Source organism: Mastigoproctus giganteus, chromosome 9 (genome assembly GCF_048544385.1).
Source record: "Mastigoproctus giganteus isolate SK-2022 chromosome 9, ASM4854438v1, whole genome shotgun sequence".
Lineage (NCBI taxonomy): Eukaryota > Metazoa > Arthropoda > Arachnida > Uropygi > Thelyphonidae > Mastigoproctus > Mastigoproctus giganteus.
The window spans coordinates 48,406,648-48,427,200 of NC_143583.1; the positions used below are offsets into that span (position 1 = coordinate 48,406,648).

At 39.8% G+C, this 20,553-nt stretch overlaps 1 protein-coding gene across 1 annotated transcript in view; it reads right to left on the bottom strand.

The window, feature by feature from the left end:
- Positions 1–20,553, bottom strand: part of LOC150080206 (protogenin-like) — a 393,090-nt gene that overhangs the window by 85,043 nt on the left and 287,494 nt on the right. Inside the window, exon 18 of the mRNA XM_090380644.1 lies at positions 7,453–7,558. Within this exon, the coding sequence (XP_090236770.1) occupies positions 7,453–7,558 (106 nt within the window). The remainder of the gene's footprint in view (positions 1–7,452; positions 7,559–20,553) is intronic.

A 20,553-nucleotide genomic window follows, 5' to 3' on the forward strand; every position in this document is an offset into this window, starting at 1 on the left:
TCTATTAAAATATGCTTTAAAGTTAAAACGGTGTTGCAAGACTCGCACATAGGAGGGTCATCCGCCCTCAGCAGAAAAGAATGTGTCAAATGACCGTGTCCTATGAGGAGTCGGGCAAGAACAACTTCCTCGCTCCGATTCCTGCGCAGACTAGACTGCCATGTTTCTATTTCAGGCTTTATTTGGTATAATTTATTTGTTCTCTGTCTGTGCCATAGTTCTTGCCATTGGGAATATATCTTGTTGCGTATTATTTGCTGTAGTCTGTATAGGGGACTGACAGGCAACGATTATGAGTGGGTGTTGCTGATTTGGCTGCAGCGTCAGCCAAATCATTTCCCTTTATCCCAATGTGGCTAGGAATCCAGCAGAAGCGGATATGAAACTTGTGTTCATGAAGAGAATGTATCTTCTGCTGAACCCGACAAAGAACTGGATGAGAATTGTGTCTCAGAGATAATAAAGCCTGTAATACACTCAAAGAGTCGGAATATATTATTGACCTTTGGAATTGACAAGTTCGAATGTGATCCAAGGCTAGCTCTATAGCATACAGCTTTGCAGTGTATATGCTGGATTCAGGAGGAATCTGCTGAGATATTATAGTGTCCGGAAAGACAGCAGCAGATCCTACGCAAGATTCAGTCTTCGAGCCGTCTGTGTAAACGGACAGGAAGTCTGAGTGCTCAGCTTGGTGTGCAGAGTAGAGCTGCTAGTAGACAGATGATGAGGTCTCGGACTTTACCCATTTCTTAAGGGAAAAGTCGCACAGTGGGGGATGAGCATGCCAGGGTGGAGGAATTTCTTTTCCTGTTTGTGCAACCTTGTCTACCATGATGTTAAACTCTCTGAGTAGCACTTGGACACGAATGCCAAAAGGTCGGTTGGCAGTCTTACGGGTATTGTACAAATTTTCCCAACGTGGCTCAAAAACGGATGTCCACGTAGGATGGTCTGGCAGGGATTTCAACTTCAAAGCATAGTTTAAAGAAAACTGCTTACGTCGAAGGGATAATGATGGTTCGTTTGCTTCGACGTATAAGCTCTGGACAGGAGATGTGCGATATGCTCCAGTAGCGATACGGATAGCCTGATGATGGACAGGGTCAAGCCATCGAAGGGCACTGTCTCTGGCTGAGGAATATACCTGGGACCCATAATCTAGTTTGGATCGCACAAGTGCACGGTAAAGCCGAAGAAGGGTACATCGGTCTGCTCCCCAAGATGTAGAGGAGAGCGAGCGGAGAATATTAAGCCCACGTGTGCACTTTGTGCGGAGTTGACGAATATGATCCAAAAAGGTTAATTTTTTATCGAATATGAGTCCCAAGAATTTTGTGTTCGCTGCTACTGGAATAGCATTTTGTCCGAGCCTTAATTCAGGTTCAGGATGAAGATTACGCTTGCGACAAAAGTGTACGCAAACGGTCTTCTCCGGCAAGAACCTGAAGCCATTAGCAAGTGCCCAGGAATTCAGACTATCAATGGCTTTCTGCAGTTGTCTTTCAATAACCCTCATTTTGCACGACTGGCAAAAAATGCTAAAGTCATCAACATAGAGGGCACTGTTTACAGTTGGAGGAAGTTGTTCTGTGATGGAATTTATTTTGATGGCAAAAAGCGTGACACTTAATACTGATCCTTGTGGTACTCCCTCCTCTTGGCTAAAGGAGCGAGAGAGTGAGGATCCCACACGAACTTGGAACGATCGATTGGCTAAAAAGTTTTGGATAAAAAAGGGGAGATGCCCTCTTAGGCCTAGGCTATGTAAATCTTTTAAAATGCCAAATCTCCAAGTTGTGTCATACGCTTTTTCCATGTCAAAGAACACCGACACCAAGTGTTCGCGTTTTAGGAAAGCATCCCGGATGGATGCTTCCAATCTAATAAGATGGTTCAAAGTAGACAGGTTCTTTCGGAAGCCGCACTGGATATTGGAGAGAAGTTCATTTGATTCGAGATACCATATTAAACGAGAATTAACCATTCTCTCCAGGATTTTGCACAGACAGCTAGTCAGAGCAATAGGACGATAGTTGGTGGTGACTTTTGGATCCTTTCCTGGCTTAGGGAAGGCAAGAACGATTGCCTTTCGCCAGGAGTCCGGAAACTGCCCTTCAGTAAAGATTCTGTTATACAGAAGGAGCAGACAATCCATAGATTTTGGAGAAAGCTGTTTAATCATTTCATAATGGATGCCATCTGGTCCAACAGCACTTGCTTTGGAGAGAGTGAGGGCTCTTTTCAATTCCTCTATAGTGAACGCCCCGTTGTAGGGATAGAGGCCCTTGGACTTAAAATTAAGTGCTTGTTTTTCCAGTTTATGTTTCAGGACCAGGAACTCTGGGGAGTACGAGGATGTTGCGGAGATGTTAGAGAATGTTTCCCCAAGAGCATTGGCTATTGCAGTTGGATCTGCAATAGCGCATCCATTATAATCTAGGATTGAAGAAGGGTGGGATGTATATTTTCCCTTCATTTTCCGGATTTTATCCCAGACTACCTTAGAGTTGGTAGACTGGTTAATAGATGATGTAAAACGGATCCACGATTCCTTTTGACTCTGACGACGGATATATCGTGCTTTGGCTCGTGCACGTTTAAAGGCTATAAGGTTGGTCGTGGTAGGATATCGGCGGAATATCCCCCACGCTTTGTTTTGAGCCTTTTTTGCTGCTGTGCATTGTGAATTCCACCAAGGTTTGGGAAATGGTGGAAACCGGACATGTTTTTGGAACAGCATTCGCAGCTGCTTGGACAATATTTTCTGTGATGTACTTAACTGCATCATTGATAGGCTCTTCACTGACTGTGCTAAGATCAAAATTTGCCTGATGTTGGAAGGCAGTCCAGTCAGCCTGATCAATCTTCCATCGTGGTAACCTGAAGGGAAGACATGGTCTCCCACTGTGTAACGAGGTTATCACGGGGAAGTGATCACTTCCGTATGGATTCTCCTCCACTTCCCAAGTGAGTGAAGGGAGTAGAGAAGGGGAGCAGATAGAGAGATCAATGGCAGAAAAAGTACGGGTAGGCATGTGGAAGAAGGTGTTTGTTCCAATATTTAGAAGGGAAAGGTCATTGTTATTGAGCATACGCTCTATGACTCGTCCCCTTCCGTTGATGTTAGCACTACCCCACAGGGTGTTATGTCTGTTAAAATCCCCGAGAAGTAAGAAAGGGGGTGGCAGCTGCGTAAGAAGATCATCAAGGTCTGCCTGGGAGATGTCAGTCCCAGGTGGCAAATAAATGGAGCACACAGTTAATAGAAATCCCACTGAAAGGCGAATTGCAACAGCTTCTATGCTGGTTGTAATTAGCAAAGGCTGCACTGGGGTCTGGTTACCCACAAGGATAGCCACTCCCTCATGTACAGGGCCATCTGCAATTCTATCCTTTCGAAAAAGTGTGATGTTGTGCATGGTGGGATCATCATTTGCCTTTAGATATGTCTCCTGCAAGCAAAAGCAAACTGGCTCGTGCTTTTGCAGGAGAGCCTTGATGTCATCAATATTTCGCCGGAATCCACGACAATTCCATTGTAGGAATTTAGCCATTATTTTGGCTTGGTGGGTCCATCAGGCGGCTTCCGAGGTGCTGAGGGCTTACTTTTATCAGTCTTGGATTTATCTTTTTTGGGGAAGAATGGATGCTGTCCCGTGTCCATTTCCTCCTCCGCAAAGAGTTCCAAGACTGAATCTTCGGGTACCTCCTTCTGTTCGACATCCATCTTTTCTTGGGTACTAGGGGGGACTTCCCCTTTCTTATTCTTTTCTTTCATAACTACCTTTGTTAATTGGGGAGCATTAGGAGGTACCAATATAGGAGTGGCAGCTGATTGGTCCTTTTGTGCAGGTTTTTGAGAACTTAAGAGATACTGTGCGATGGGAGTGAAAGACTCCTTTGGAGGAATGGTCATGTCCGTCTGAGTTCCGACGGAACATCTCCCTGCTACCTTCTGGCCGTAAGTAGGTTTGTTGATATTCAGGGGTTTGACCGATTTCCTTGCCTCCTGGTATGATATATTTAGCTCTGCCTTCAGCCGTTGAATTTCTTTTTCTTCTTTCCACCTCTGGCATGCTTGTGAGTAGGCCGGGTGTTCGCCTTCACAGTTAATACAGGTGGGTTTTGCGGCTGAACATGTTGTTGTTTCGTGGTCCTTTGCACCGCATCGAGCGCATGCAAGGACTCCACGGCAGGCCATTTGAGAATGTCCATACTTCTGGCATTTAAAACACCGTAAAGGGTTAGGAACGTATGGATGCACTGAACAGTTGATGTATCCAGCTTTAATCTCGTCAGGAGGTTTAGGAGAGTTAAAAGTCAGGATAACGCTCCTGGTTTTAACAATTTTTCCATCTCTTCGCGCAGTAATTCTCTTGACGGCAGTAACTCCCTGGGGTTTTAATTTGGAGCAGATTTCCTCCTCGGTTACGTCGAGAAGGTCCCATTCCGAAATGACACCTCTCGATGAATTGAGTGTTCTGTGTGGTGTCACTGTTATAGGGATTCCTCCGATTGATGTTACTCGGAGTAGATGTTCAGACTGCATGTCATTTTTTGTTTCAATCAAGAGGTCCCCAGAACGGAGCCTCTTAACTGACTTGGGTGAACCTGCTAACCCATCCAACCCTTTTTGGATAAAAAAGGGTGACATTTTTCCAATCGGTTTTTCATTCGTGGAGTGCATAATTAAGAACCTTGGGACTGGCCCTGATGGTAGTTCGGTTCGCTGCCTCTTATTAGCAATAATGCTATCTGGATCTTTGTCAATGGTTTCAGATAGGGACCGGGTTGGGGCCCCTGAAGAAGTTAGTTTATCAGGATTCATGGAGTTTATTAAATTGTTCAGTGCCCGGGCTCCCCACCCCCACGGAGCCCAAAGGGACACCCACACGCCCACTACCCGGCATGCAATAAATGCGCTCAGGAGTGGAACGCCAGGGCTACCCAGACACTATACTCGCACCGCCGCCAGCCTGAATCCTGTCCCTCGGACCATGAGGGTAGGGGCGTGGCATTGACACGGTTGACCCTCGCAGGCGAGCCTACTAGCCGATTGATCCTAGCTGGGCCTTCCAGGACCACCCGTCTTGTCGAAGCAGGGGCCAAAGTGGTGTATTGAAGCTGGGCCCCTCAACTATCAGGATCCCCCTTTCCGAATTTCCACGGGTCGCAGCGCACGGCAAAGACGCCGGACTCCATTGATGTAAGCCTGGAACCTGGGCTGTGGGCGTTGGATCCCAGTGATGCTAGTCTGGAAGTCCAGCAGCGTCACTGGGAGGTCCCCTCACCACGTACAGATGCCCACGTCGAGGGGCGTGTCTCTAATTTGCCAATATATCAGGTCTGATTCTGCAAGAAAAAGCAAATTACCTGGATCAGCAACATGGAATTAGCAACTTTAAATGCAGCAGTGGCTGGCTCCAAACCTTTAAAGATAAAATAACTTGGTTTTGCAAAATGTTTGCGGCGAGTCTGGATTAATCAACAAGGAAAAGGCTACAGACTGGTTGTGTTCTGTAGGGTCCATTCTTGAAAAATATAAGAGGCAAAGGATATTTTTAATCTTGATGAGACAGGTTTATTTTATAATTTGCTGCCAAACAAAATATTTGCTGTTTGAAGAGAATCTTGTCATGGTGTAAAATTAAGTAAACAAAGAATCACTATTCCGTTATGCTACAATTCAAATGGCAATACTATGTCCACTGGTGATTGGTAAGTTTTTCAAGCCAAGATGTTTTAAAGAAGTTAATTAACTTCGTGGTCATTATGTGGCCAATAGAAGCGGTCAAAATTTTCAGTCTTCGTTATAAGTGGACAGAACAATGACTTCAGAAAAAAAGGAACATTTCGATGATTCTAGATCGTTGTACAGTACATTCTGCCGAGACACTTAAGGTGACAAATATACAGCTGTTGTTTTTAATCTCCCATTACTGTGCATAGCCAAGTGGCCAGGAGAGGTTTGTTTTTGTTTTGTTTGTTATTTGGTTTTTAGGAGCATTAGCAACTAAGGCCATATTGCTCCGGGATATACGGTGGTCATTCGCTGACCTTTCTGCATCCTTCGTATTTGGTGGTGACGGGCTCGAACCCCGGTCTAATCAAGAAGCGTGTGCTATGCAGTGCTGCTCCTTCCCACCTGGCTATGGAGGCGCCAGTCAGGAGAGGGATTGCAATAACACACCCTCTTTCAGTAGACCAGGGATCGAGCCCCTGACTGCTAAATACGGGCGATCTGCCAACCCACACTGGATCAGCATAACAGATTATGGTCCATTTTGCAGTGGGTGATAATGGCTGCAGTTTACCTTTTTTTTTTTTTTTTTTTTTTTTTTGCCACCAGTTTTATGCAGCCACTGGATCATGGCATTATTTATAGCCATCTGATAAGGTATTTGATTCCTATGTTAAGAAGCAAGTACTTGATTCTCAACATACAAGGGAGGGAGGGAAAGCTGCTTCAGAAAGAGTGGCTTTGGAGAGAATATCATCAGAGGAATGTGATGGCAACATGGGGGAATTTGAAGGAGGTATGGATTTTGTTGGTGAATTTAAAGAGTTTGTGAAGGCACATGTAGTTTCTACCACAGCAATGCAACACCAAAAGAGCTACAAAGTACCAAGAAAAATTATGATGTTTTTGTTACCAGTGACAGCAAAAGTGAAGTGCGCGCGCACACACACACGCGCGCGCGCGCACACACACACACACACACACACACACACACACACACACACACACACACACACACACACACACACACACACACACACACACACACACACACAGTTAAAAAAGATGCCCAAAATGCACTGAGCATAACAGAGAATATGTTGGCTTGCAGTAACATTGATAAAGAAACAACTATTGTATTTTGTAATGTCTGTGCTGTAGTAAAACTGCAAACAACATTGGATTATTTCTTTAAATTACATTAATTTATCAAAAAGTTAATGGATTGTATGTCTCCTTTTATATTAAGATTAATAATTTTAGTCTAGTACTAAAATATTGTATATATCAAAATATATACTGTACAATATTTTCATTTCTGTTAATTACTTTTCTCTTAGTTTATCTTACAAATATAATGAAATTTTTAAAAAGTGCGTTAATGCTACTGTGTTGTTAGACAAGGCTTTTGTTTTTATTTTAATTATTTTATTTTATTAATTTAAATTCACTTATTTTTTTATTATTATTCTTAGATATATAGTATGTGCCAAAAAAAAAAGTAATAATAATAAAGGTAAAATTTTGACGCTTTTGGGGACCTTTTTCTACAAACCTCATTATTACAAAACGTGAAAATTTAGGTAACTTGAACTTTGTATTAATGAGATTCTACTGTAGCATTATTCCAAAAGGGTTAATGATAAATCAATTAATTAAAATTAAACATATAGGAGGTGTAACATCTATATGAAAGATAATAAAGTAACCTGTTGCGGCAAATTATGATCAGGGCACATATCACAATGCAAACTACTCCAATGGAAACTCCAAGCACAACTCCCAGAAATGGCTCTTGAGGTGTAACATCTAATGCTGAAAAAAAAGTGGTTTACAGTTATAAGTAAATAATAAATTGATCTGTTATATATATATCCATTAAATTCCTTTTTTAATGTCTTGAGCATGCACAAAATTAATACCACTGTACAGCAACTTTTTCCCCCCCAGGTAAAGCAAGATCTTTTTTTATGCACTTTTAATCCCCAATTACAAAAATTACAGGTAGTTCTCGACTTTGAGTTAATTTGTTCCTAGAGCAGGCACGTAAAGTGGGAATTTATTTCCCATAGACATAATATTAAAAATAGGGGTTACGTTATCAACAACGAAATTAGTTAGCTAATTAGTTTATGTTTAAACAATGATTGATTTATCCAAAGAAATGAAAATGTAGCCTGTAAAATCAAGCAACTTATAATAATAGAGAAATTATTTATGACTTACAAATGTTAAAGACCGTTTATTCCTCATCATCATTGACTAAATGCACACTCACTGATCACTCATTATTGGCTCAGCACTCGCTAGTTTGTTGCACAAGGAGTTTTCTTCTTCAGAAATGTTTCAAGAGGCATTTATTTTGAAGATAATCTTCTCTTTTCTTTATAAATTTCAATAGCATGCATAAGCATTTTTTAACGGAACGCACAAATTGCAGCTAACATAATTTGCATGGAGTAACAAGTTTACGAAACTAAAAAAAAAAAAAAATGAAGAGAAGATTCTGAAAATTTATTTATGTTTTTTATACGGTTGAAGATTTCAGTAAAGGGCAAACACATTTCACCATAATAACGTAAAAACCCACACAATTCCAGCTATCGGTATTTTCACGAATACAATAACAATGAGTTTACTACTGTTTATAATTGCTTGTAGTAACAGAAAAGTCCAATAACCGGAAAGTGCAAATTGTTTTTATTGTTTTATGGTCGTGACTTCCAGAAATGTGCTTTACAAAAATATCACAAAGCTGTTCAAAATTGGTTCTTATAACATATGATAACGATGAAAGCGTAGTGCATTTAATGATTTGAACTGGTAACTAATACAATTCACTCTAAAAAAACAACCTTTACAGAGTTACATATAACATTTGAGTTATATAGCAAAAATTTCAACTTCCGAGGTCATGGAATGAATTACCAAAAAACAATGTGTTACTGGGTTCACATTACAATATTTTCGCACTACGATGGTAACGGATTAAGATCGTAAAGTGGGGTACACTGTATTGTGTAGCTAAGTGTGTGGTTTGAAATGCGGTATTTATGAATGTTTAACATTCATTTTTTGCTATTAATGTTCATATTTTCGATTTTGTTGATACTTGGAGAGAGAGAGGAAGAAAAAAAAAAAAAAAAACTCGTAACCCCGGGAACTTGTAAAGCAAAAACTTGTAAAGTGAGAACTGCCTGTATATAAAAATATTCATATGTCAGATTTTTGAAAAAATATATTTTTTTATATTAAAAGCTGTACTTTTAGAGTAGCAAAAAAAAATAACAATTTCATCTGAAAATTTTTTCCGTATAGACTGGCAAGACCTGATGTTTTAAATCATTAATGTTCATAACGATGTGGTTACAAAGGAACTGAATGCAAAAAATAATTTTGATATCATATATTTGGATTTCAAGAAAGCTTTTGACACTGTTGCACATGGAAGACTATTGTAAAAATTGGAGCGGAATGGTATTAAGTGAAGTTACTACAATGAATAAAAGGATGGTTGAGTGGGAGAAGACAGAGGATGGTAATCAATGGGTGCTGCTCTGTGTGAATATTAGTGGAGTCCCACATGGTTTAGGTCCACTGTTGTTTTGTATATTTATCAATGATATTGATTAAGGTATATCAGGCTTAATGTCAAAGTTTGCAAATGATACAAAGGTTGGCAGGGTTGTTAATGACAGTAATGGCAGTGTACTACTGCAACAGGATTTAGAAAATTTGGGCAGATGGGCTAAGAAGTGGCAACTGAAGTTTAACCTTGACAAATGCAAAGTACTGCATATGGGTAGAAGTAACCCCAGAGAAACATACCAACTGGATGGTACTACACTTAAGGTGGTAGAAAATGAAAAAGACCTGGGAGTAATTGTGCAGTCAGATATGAAGTTTTCTGAGCAATGCAGACAGGCTGCCAGGACAGGTCATGGGGTTTTGTCAATGATATATAGGAATTTCGCTAGCAGGGGGAGGTGATTGTCCCTCTGTATAAGGTAATGGTCAGGCCAAGCCTTGAGTACTGTGTACAGGTCTGGAGGCCTCATTTTAGGAAGGGTGTAGATTTGCTTGAGCGTGTACAGAGAAGGACAACAAGATTGGTGAGGGGAATGAAGGGTTCCTCTTACCAAGAAAGGCTTAAGTTCTGCAAATTGCAGCAGCTGGAGACTAGGCACCTGCGAGGTGATCTGATTGAGGTGTATAAGGTCTTGAATGGGTTGAGCACGCTGAATTCTGATGGGATCCTTCTACTTGTTCAGATTACGAACCTAAGGGGGCATAAATTCAAATTAAGAAAAGACAGATGTAGAATAGATGTGTGGAAATTTGCCTTTAGCCTGCAGGTGGTTAATTGCTGGAACAAATTTCCATCTGTCATTGTGGAAGTTGATAGGTTAAATAAATTTATGGAGGAACTGGACAAGCATTTGGAGGGAATGGTGTGATTTTTTTTTTTTTTTTTTTGGCTGATGCTGCATAAGCTCGCACACTTGCTTTCTTGCATCACACACCACCACTACTACTACTACTATTAACTGTATTTAAATACTTTTGGTGGAATTTGTCACTGTGGGAGAGGCTGCAATATGCTATCACAAGCCGGTTACATTCTTATAAATAGTGCTAATTAAGCAAAGTGGCACAGTTAGATTTTATAAGTGAGATTACTCATTGATATTTAATATACAACTTTTCACAATACATTTAATATATACAGTAATACCCAGAAGTTACGCGATAGGTGGGTTCGACGAAAATCGCTTAAGTCGAATTCGCGTAAGTCGGGGTACAACTTTGTATAAATAAATATAAATTTTGTTTAACTGGGACCAAGGACTAACAAAAATACTAGTTTAGAAGAAAAATATTTAATAAAATTGCAGTTCTTTATACATATTAATACAAAATATGTATTAAAAAAATAAATGAGTTATATAAAAAAGTTATTTCGATGTCAATGGATTCATAAAATCTAACAAATTCGTCTGACGACACAGCGCCTTTTTCACGCAGAATTTCTTCGTAGCAATAACGCGTTCTTCATTGGAGTCTATGCTTTCTAAAATTTTTAAGCCCTTTTCAATTGAGCTGAAACCTTCGGTCAAGCTTGCAATTGGCATGTGCTTTTCTGGTGGAACTGGGTCTGAAGTGTCAGATACTTCAGTGACATTATGCTCACGCATCTCTATGAGCTCATTCATTGTCAGCTCCTGACTATGTGAATCCAACAGCTCGTTGACATCATCACCATTGACTTCCAAATCTAATTGTCTGACAAGATTAACAACTTTTCTTTCACATGAGCTATATGATCAGTTTCTGGCATTGTTTTCGTCTCATTTTTGAAAAAAAAATGGACAAAGTTTCTTCCAGACACCATTCAATGTTTTTTTGTGAATTTCATCCCAAGATTCTTACTGCATCTAAAACATTGAATTGTTTCCAAAAGTCTTTAACAGATAACTCACTATTTTGTCTCATAGCTTCATTCAGACGTGCAAACGAATGCCTCGTGTAGTAAGCCTTGAATGTTTTGATGACTCCCTGGTCCATCGGTTCAAGCAAGCTGATTGTGTTTGGAGGCAAAAACACAACTTTCACATGTGGGTCGAAATTAATTAGGGTGGCAGGAGGGTGGCCGGGTGCATTGTCAATAAGAAGCATCATTTTTAAATGGAATCTGTTTACTTGCAATAACGTTCGACATCGTGTATGAAGTGGTGACCAAACCAGTCCTCAAAAACAGAAGCTGTCATCCAAGCTTTATGATTTGACTTCAAAATCACTGGTAAGCTAATTTTAGATATATTTTTTAAAACTCTTGGGTTTCCGGAGCGATAAATTAAGAGCGGTTTTAACTTGCAGTCACCAGCTGCATTTCCGCCAACCATCACTGTCAATCGGTCTTTGGAAACCTTAAAGCCTGGAAAGTTTTTTTCTTCACGCGTGATAAAAGTTCTTTTAGGCATCTTCTTCCAGAACAGGCCAGTCTCATCCACATTAAATACAGTTTCACTGCTATAGTTGCCGACTTGGCTAGCCGGGTGGGTAAAGTGCCTGCCTGGCAACCCAAAGGTCGCGGGTTTGAATCCTGTCTCGGGCTTGGATCAAAGTACTGCAAAAACCTTGGGAGGTGCATTATGGCCACAGAAGCCAATGCACCAACAACTACAAAAAAAAAAAAAAAAAACCCTTCTATAGTCACCTTCTTCTATCATAGCCTTGAGTGTCTCAGGAAAAGAAGACGCAGCTTCTTTATCGGCACTTGCCGCCTCTCCACTCTCCTCGATACTGTGCCAGTTACAGCGAGTTTTAAATTGGTTGAACTAACCGTTACTAGCTACAAAGTTTTCATGTTTGCCCGCCTCCCCAGCTTCTTTTTTCAACCTCTCAAAAATCAGCTTAGCTTTGATAGCACACAGTGTTCTGATCGACTGGACAATTCTTCACTTTTACTTGATTATCACAACGTAATTTCAGCATTGTTTCCATCTCAGCAATAATACCATGACATTTACGAATTATGCTTGAGTTCAAGGATTGAGCATTTTTCACTGCTTCGAGAATTCTTTCTTTATCTTTTATGATTGTTCTTACTGTGGATTCCGGTAGCTCAAACGTCTTTGCCAATTCACAAATTTTCAATCCTTGATAATGTTAAGTTTACATTCCAAAGATATCGTTTTCCTTTTCTTACTAAGTGCAGGAGAATCAGATTTACTTCGTTTGAACGACAGTTTTTTTAAGGGTTTAGAACACGTATAACAAAACAATCTTAACTTTCGTCGATCGTAGAATCGTAATTGTGCATGTAGAGTTCGCGTGAAACACATCCAACGCGTATCACAACAAGAGAAACACTGAGGATCAGTTTTCATTTGCCATCGATATACGGCTCAACCGGCGCGATCCATTTCTCTCGTGAAAACGATGTTATTTCCGACAAAAGTTGAGCACGAATTCGAATGCACACATAAATACGATAGTTGGAATACAAATTCTTGTATATGTGTGCAGCTCATGCAGCAGCAAAGTTGAATTTTGTATCCAGTCGCACCGTATATTGATAGCATTTAAAAAACGACCTTGAAGATAGTGGGCGGCAGTGTTGCCAAACGAAAAAATCAAGAACCGCGTAAGTCAGGGTATTACTGTATATGAAGAAAATTCAGTGTCTTTAGAATTAGCAATACCAAGGATGCAAGCTTATACAGCATGGGGAAATAAAAAAAAAAACCTACCCACATCATTTGCCTAATCCTTTTTAAAATTTACTCAAATTACCAACAACAACAGCAGATGGAAGTTCCACTGTTGTTGAAGTAGGTAGTTTGAGTGGTGTTTGGGAAGACAATTGAAGTTTAAGGTTTTAAATGGACTTAATGACTAAATACTGATGGTATTACCCTTTCTTTGATAGTACAAGAATTCCAGCAGTACTTAATTTATCAATCCATTTAAAGTCAAAAACACTTCATTCATGTCTGTTCACAGGTGCCTAGTTTCCAAAACTGAAGTCTTGGTTTTGTAAGAGTATTTTGTAAACCTGACTAATCATGTTGCTCTTCTTTGAAGATGTTCCAATAGATTGACAAATTCCAAAATGAGGCTTCCAGACCTGTATATAGTACTCAAGGTGTAGCCTAATCATCACCTCATACAATGGGATAATTACATCCTTCACTGTGTTTTCGCAGTTCCTGAATATCGTTGACAGAATCCCATCAGCTCTTCTAGAAGCCTGTCAGCATTACCTAGAGAACTTCAAATCGGACTGTATACAATTATGTGCCTTTTTTCATTATCTGCTGCTTTGAGTGTGGTACTAACCAATTGGTAGTTATTCTGGATTACTCATACGAAAATGCAGGACTTGCATATATCAATGATAAATAAACCACAATTGCCTAAATTTTGTCCATCTAGCTAATTTATCTGGGTATAACTGGAGTACCACGCTATGGTTACCATCATTAATTACCCTGCCAACGTGCTCAATCACATTGTAGCACCTCCGAGGATAAAAAAAAGAAAGAGTTTGAGCACATCACGGCAGATCTCCTGAGGTGTGGCTACCCCCAGAGGTTCATAAATAAGTATATCAAAGGAGAACAGAGAGGTGAGGCATTTACGGCAATAGCCACAGCATACATTCCCTATTATCCGGGTCTAATCGAACGAATAGCCCGTGTATTATGGGATCATCAGTCACGCTGTGTGCAGCTGCCAGGATATAAGTTGCACACAGTGTTGTCACAAGTGAAAAATCCCATTCCAAAAGAAAGTGTAAATTGGGTCGTTTATAGCATTAAGTGCCTGGATTGTGGGGGGAACAAAACGACCTTTAAACGTCGTTTTGGGGGAGCACACGAAGGTGATAAGGAATGCAGATTATGCGAAATCAGCCTTGGCGGAGCATTATTGGGAGAAGCAACATCAAATCTCCCTAGACAAAGCCACTATCATTGACCGGGCGCATAGGTTTTGGGACCGCAAGTGGCTCGAGAGCTTGCAGATTAGTTCCATTGGGAGCAACATTAATAGAGATAGGGTTATGCGGATTCATCCCCTCTCTCAGACAGTGATTCTTGGAGGGGATGAATGATTTCACCTGACGTGCTCCCGAGCCACGTCTGGTTCCGTTACGCATGAGAACAATGCACATGTCACTGAATCATGTGACGTGTGCGAGAAGACAGAGGGTGGTAATCAATGGGTGCTGCTCTTCTTGGACTAATGTTATTAGTGGAGTCCCACAGGGTTCGGTGTCGGGTCCACTGTTGTTTTGTATATTTATCAATGATATTGAGGAAGGTATATCAGGCTTAGTGTTGAAGTTTGCAGATGATACAAAGGTTGGCAGGGTTGTTAATGACAGTAATGGCAGTGTGCTACTGCAACAGGATCTAGATAATTTGGGCAGATGGGCTAAGAAGTGGCAACTGAAGTTTAACCTTGACAAATGCAAAGTACTGCATATGGGTAGAAGTAACCCCAGAGAAACGTACCAACTGTTTGGTGCTACACTTAAGGTGGTAGAAAATGAAAAAGACCTGGGAGTAATTGTGCAGTCAGATATGAAGTTTTCTGAGCAATGCAGACAGGCTGCCAGGGCAGGTCATCGGGTTTTGTCAATGATATATAGGAATTTTGCTAGCAGGGAAAAGGAGGTGATTATCCCTCTGTATAAGGCAATGGTCAGGCCATGCCTTGAGTGCTGCGTACAGGTCTGGAGGCCTCATTTTAGGAAGGATGTAGATTTACTCGAGCATGTACAGAGAAGGGCAACAAGATTGGTGAGGGGAATGAAGGGATCCTCTTATCAAGAGAGGCTTAAGTTCTGCAAATTGCAGTGGCTGGAGACTAGGCACCTGCGCGGTGATCTGATTGAGGTGTATAAGGCCTTGAATGGGTTGAGCACGCTGAATTCTGATGGGATCCTTCCACTTGTTCAGATTACGAACCTAAGGGGGCATAAATTCAAATTAAGAAAGGACAGATGTAGAATAGATGTGTGGAAATTTGCCTTTAGCCAGCGGGTGGTTAATTGCTGGAACAAACTTCCATCTGTTGTTGTGGAAGTTGATAGGTTGAATAAATTTAAGGAGGAACTGGACAGGCATTTGGAGGGAATGGTGTGATTTTTTTTTTTTTTTTTTTGGCTGATGCTGCATAAGCTCATACATTTGTTTTCTTGCATCGCATGCCACTACTACTACTCTCTCTCTTTTCAGGGTAACTCGGGAATTTTTGTTTTGGCTGGTGCAGCATAAGCCTCAGGCTTCCTTGCACTATGTAGCTAATAATAATAATAATAATAATAATAATAATAATAATAATGTGCCGTGAACCTGCAGGTATTTAAGATTGCACTGCAAAAATAAAGCGTACTGTTGAGAAAGAAGGCAGAGCCTTCGAAAGCTTCAGATTTTAGCACTTTTAATTCTGTATATTTTATTTTATTTTATGGTATTCTTTTTCTTCTTTTTATATGCTTATTGTAAATAGTAATTTATTGTAAATTAGTAATACCAGTTATTAAACTATTAATTTTGTTTTATTATTTCAACGCAAGGTTGGTGTAAACTACTAAAAAAATTATAGTCTTTCAATGAAACAGTATCAAAAGTTTACTGAAATCTAAATAGTACAATGTCTAGTTTCTGAATCCAGTTCCTCTGTGATTTCATCATAATAGTTAATCAGATCGGTTAGACAAGATTTGCCCTCAATAAATCCATGCTGTATAACTGCATTCCTGTCAAGATGATCAAGCCCTTTAATTACTTACTTTGCCTTTTGTAAAAACCTCCAATCTGTAGGGACCACCTCCCGAATCAAAAGGACGCTCTCACAATTATGGGTAAAGGTTTGATTACATATATTGTTACTTCTTTTAAGGCGCCTCTGTAGCCAGGTGGGATGGAGCAGCAGTGCGTAGCACACGCTTCTTGATTATACCGGGGTTCGAGCCCGTCACCACCAAATACGGAGGATGCAGAAAGATCAGGGAATGACCACCACATCCTTGGAGCAATATGGCCTTAGTTGCTAATGCTCCTAAAAACCAAATAACAACAATTTCTTTTAATATAAAGAGATAGATTCCATCAACCCCCAGAGGCCTTATTTACTCTTAATTTCAAAATTTTTTCTCTCAATTTCCCTCTCAGTTATCACAAAATCATTTAGCTCCTGGTTAGAATTACACATACCTATTATCCTCATCCCAAAAAAACCTTTTCATGAGTGAATATACATGCAAAATATTTATGGATATCAGCAACATGAACAAAATCATTAACAGTTATGTCATTCATATCCAGTGGACCAATATGGTTTGTTCTTTTCCTTCTAGTGTTAACAAAAGAGAAGCATTCTTTGCTAGTTCACATTCTTAACCAAAACATCTCATAATCTGTCTTAGCCTGCATACATTTTTGGCAATTTGATTTGCAGTCTAGTTTATACTCACTATAGGCTTCTATGATTCATAATTTATTAAACATTGCATGCATTTTTTTTTTTTTTTTTTTTGTCACTAGTTTCATCAGTTAATCTGATATCCATTTAGGTTGAAATACTGAAATATATCACTTGGTGTGTAAAAGGCTTAGTAGTTTCTGCAATTACTTCCCTGAACACTTTCCATTTGGAGTTGTCAACAACACCAGCTTTTAAGTTGCCTTTTTGAAAGTGAAGTCTCATCCCTTTACCCCTCACAGTAGTTATATCATCAAAGAGATCTCACATCAATATGATATGATCACTGCTGCCGAAAATTCTTAATGCACAAGGAGTCACTGTTGATAATCAGATCAAGGTATTGTTTTCTCTTTGTTTCCTCTATAATATACTGGTATAGAAAATAGTGACCAAGTAAATCGGCCCATTCTATTTGTCAGTATAGTCATTCATTATACTCATTACAGTCACTTTTGTGACTAAGATCATCCAAGGATATCATGACTCATGCAGAAATGGCAGCAAGCAATGCCCATAACAGTTATGAGCTCACTGCTTGCATAGTCTGTGGCATTGAAGAAATGGAAGTTCAATGGAAGAGGAGATGCTTTTCAATAAAAATGTAAAAAAAAAAAAAAAAACTGACGGAGTTCCCTGCCAGTTTTTTCAGGGTATGCCTAGTATAATAAATGAATAAATAAATAAACTTCAATTGAAGATTCTTCTCTTTTCTGATGTGAGGTGTGTTCCAATCTTAAATTAAAAGATGATGCCGAAATCTGAGTCATTTCAGAAACAGGTGCTTGATCTAGAGACAAATATAACTGAGAACCGTCAGGAACATGCTGGGTGATACCCCCCCCCCGCCAATTTGGGGGCCAGAAAAATTTAATCAAAGCTTACTGCTCTGGTTCAAGAGGATTTAGTTGTATTGGCAGATTCCATCATAAGGAAGAAGGGTAACATTTTTGGTAATAATCATAGGGAGAAGAGAAACATTGTGTGCATCTGCTGGGAACAACTGATGATCACTAAGAGTCTGTCAAATATTAATTCATGAAGAAATCATTGTTATTCATGTGGGAACTAATGATATTAAATACACATGAACAAATGTATCCTCAATTCACAAAGGGGGTTCAAAGGGTGACATAAATAATTGGAGACCTGTTAGATTAACTTCTAATTTCATAGAAACTATAGTCAATTTCTGCCGGCATCATACCAACAGTAGCATTCGAATCTGCCACCATCATTTTTCATATCGATATAGCAGATACTGGTAGTTCTACAAAACTTGTAGCAGTGTAATCAGTATCAGCAGAGGATTATAAAATATAGCACTGTTTACGCAATTTAATTGTCATGTAGATCGTAATGTTATTTGTTATTTGGTTTTTAGGAGCATCAGCAACTAAGGCCATATTGCTCCGGGACATGCGGTGGTCATTCCCTGACCTTTCCGCATCCTCTGTATTTGGTGGTGACGGGCTCGAACCCCGGTCTAATCAAGAAGCGTGTGCTACGCACTGCTGCTCCTTCCCACCTGGCTACGGAGGCACCCAGATCGTAATGCATGACAGTAATATTCGTAGAGCTTTTAGAATCAGTGATTTGGCACAGATAGCTAGCATGAGAATTCAAACCATGTAGATGGCAATAGAGAGTTAATTTATTATCTATTATAATTACTTAGATTTTACAAAAGTAATCTTTTAAATTAATACATATAATGACTTAGATTTTACGAAAGTAATAACTTAATACATATAACTTGATAGGAGGTATGAAACTGATATAATGTAACTCAGTTGGAGATAAAACTCAATACTGAAATATATATATATATGTATATAAATATATAGTGGTATAACTGCATTGGGATATAAGTTAGTGTAATATTTTTAATTGTATTGGAATTGAAATTTTAATTGCAATTGAATTGAAATCATGCCTCAGATCACAGCAGCAAAGCAAAAGGCCCAAGTTAGTGAGAGTGCTGTGGCTTAGGGGAAAACTGAGGGGGAGAGGGGTTGTCCTCTTAATTTCAGCCTTTTGAAATGTATTGCTTGATTGATGTTTGTGGATCAAACAGGAACAGGACATATTGCCAAGTGGAATGTCTTTGTGTGTGCTCAATGCAAGGAGTGTGAGGAAATCAGGCAGCAACTCACTGTTGTTATGGGCCTATATGAGAGCTTGAAGATTAGTGTAAATGCCCTTGAAGGATTTAAATTGAAGGTCCCATCAAGCTCTCAGCTGTCCACATCAATGCCAGAGCTTGCACTTGAACATTAGGCAACACAGAGGCAATCCCCAAAGCAGAATGTGCTGGTCCCATAGGAACTAGTTGTTGGTAACTTTATTGTCAGGGAAATGAGGAACATATTGTACAAAAAGGATGGGTGAAACAGGAACAAGGTATGTCTGCCAAGGGCAAAGGTTAATGATGCTGTAAATCAGATATCATCTATTAAGGGCACAAAAGGTGATACTGTTGTACACGTCAGCACAAATGATATTAAGAGTAGGAGCCCGGCGGAATTACTTAACAAGTACAGGTCAATGTTGAACACAAAACCGTGAGTTAGGGTTGAATTTGAAAGTGTCTGCAATTCTGCCCAGACACGATAGGAGGGAGTATATGAGAGCCTTTTCAATTGATTCGGTCCTGGAGGGATTGTTCAAGGCTCATGGGGTAGTATTTTTCTCAGCCTGGTATGTACTTGATAACAGGAGACTGCTTCTACAGGTATGGAATACACTAAATAGAAAGGGTGCAAAAATATTTGCTGATGTTATCGAAGCAGTGTTAGGTGGTCGGAAAACTGCTAGCTGGGGGGGGGGAAGGATACATGGACTAATATATTGACAGTAGCTGCAGGCAGAGGTGAAAGTGATTCTTGCACTGTTTCTACTAGAATGAGCAGCAGCCTGGAAAACAAGATGCAGAGAACTTCAGCGACTGCTGGGTGTCATTGCAGAACAAGTAAATACACGGGCTGTGTTAGGGTAGCTAAGAAAAGGAACAGGAGCATGTATACTTGCATGTACAATGCCAGGAGTTTGGTAAATAAATTTGATGAATTTGAGGTGTTGGTCAAAACATCAAATGCAGATATTGTTGGAATATCAGAGATGTGGTGTCACACAGATATAAGGAATGCAGAATTGGAATTTGGGGAGTACAATGTGCACAGGAAGGATAGACAGGATAGGAGGAAGGGGGGGGTGCTCTGCCATTAGTTAAGAAACACAAAATTTAAGGAAGTGAGCTAGACAGTACAGTGATGAGACAGTTTGGTGTGATAATGGGAAAGCAAAAGTGAGAGCAGGAATGTGATATAGGCCCAATGACTCTAATGAATATAATTAACAACGAGAAAGTGTGGGCCAGTAAGTCAGATTGTCTTATAATGGGGGATTTTAATTTCCCAGATATTGACTGGAACTTGTGGATTGGTCACTCATGCACAAGTAATGTATTGGATGACTGTTTTCTATAGCAGCATGTTCGGGAGGTAACTAGACAGAGTAATACACCTGGTCTGGTTATCATTAGAGATTCTCCATGCATTAAGAATCTGCAGATAAAGGAACCACAAAGTGGCAGTGATCACAGTGTGCTCCTGTGGGATTTACTCAAAGAGGTAACTACCATCAGGGGTAAAGCGAATGGTTTTTTTTTTTCCGTAAAGGTGACTACTGTGGTCTGAGGCAGTTTTTAAATTCTATAAAGTGGGACCAACTGATGCTACCAACAGTATATTCTAAATGGGAAGCATTCAAAGAATTAATTTTGGAAGCTACTAGGCTTTTCATACCAACTAAGA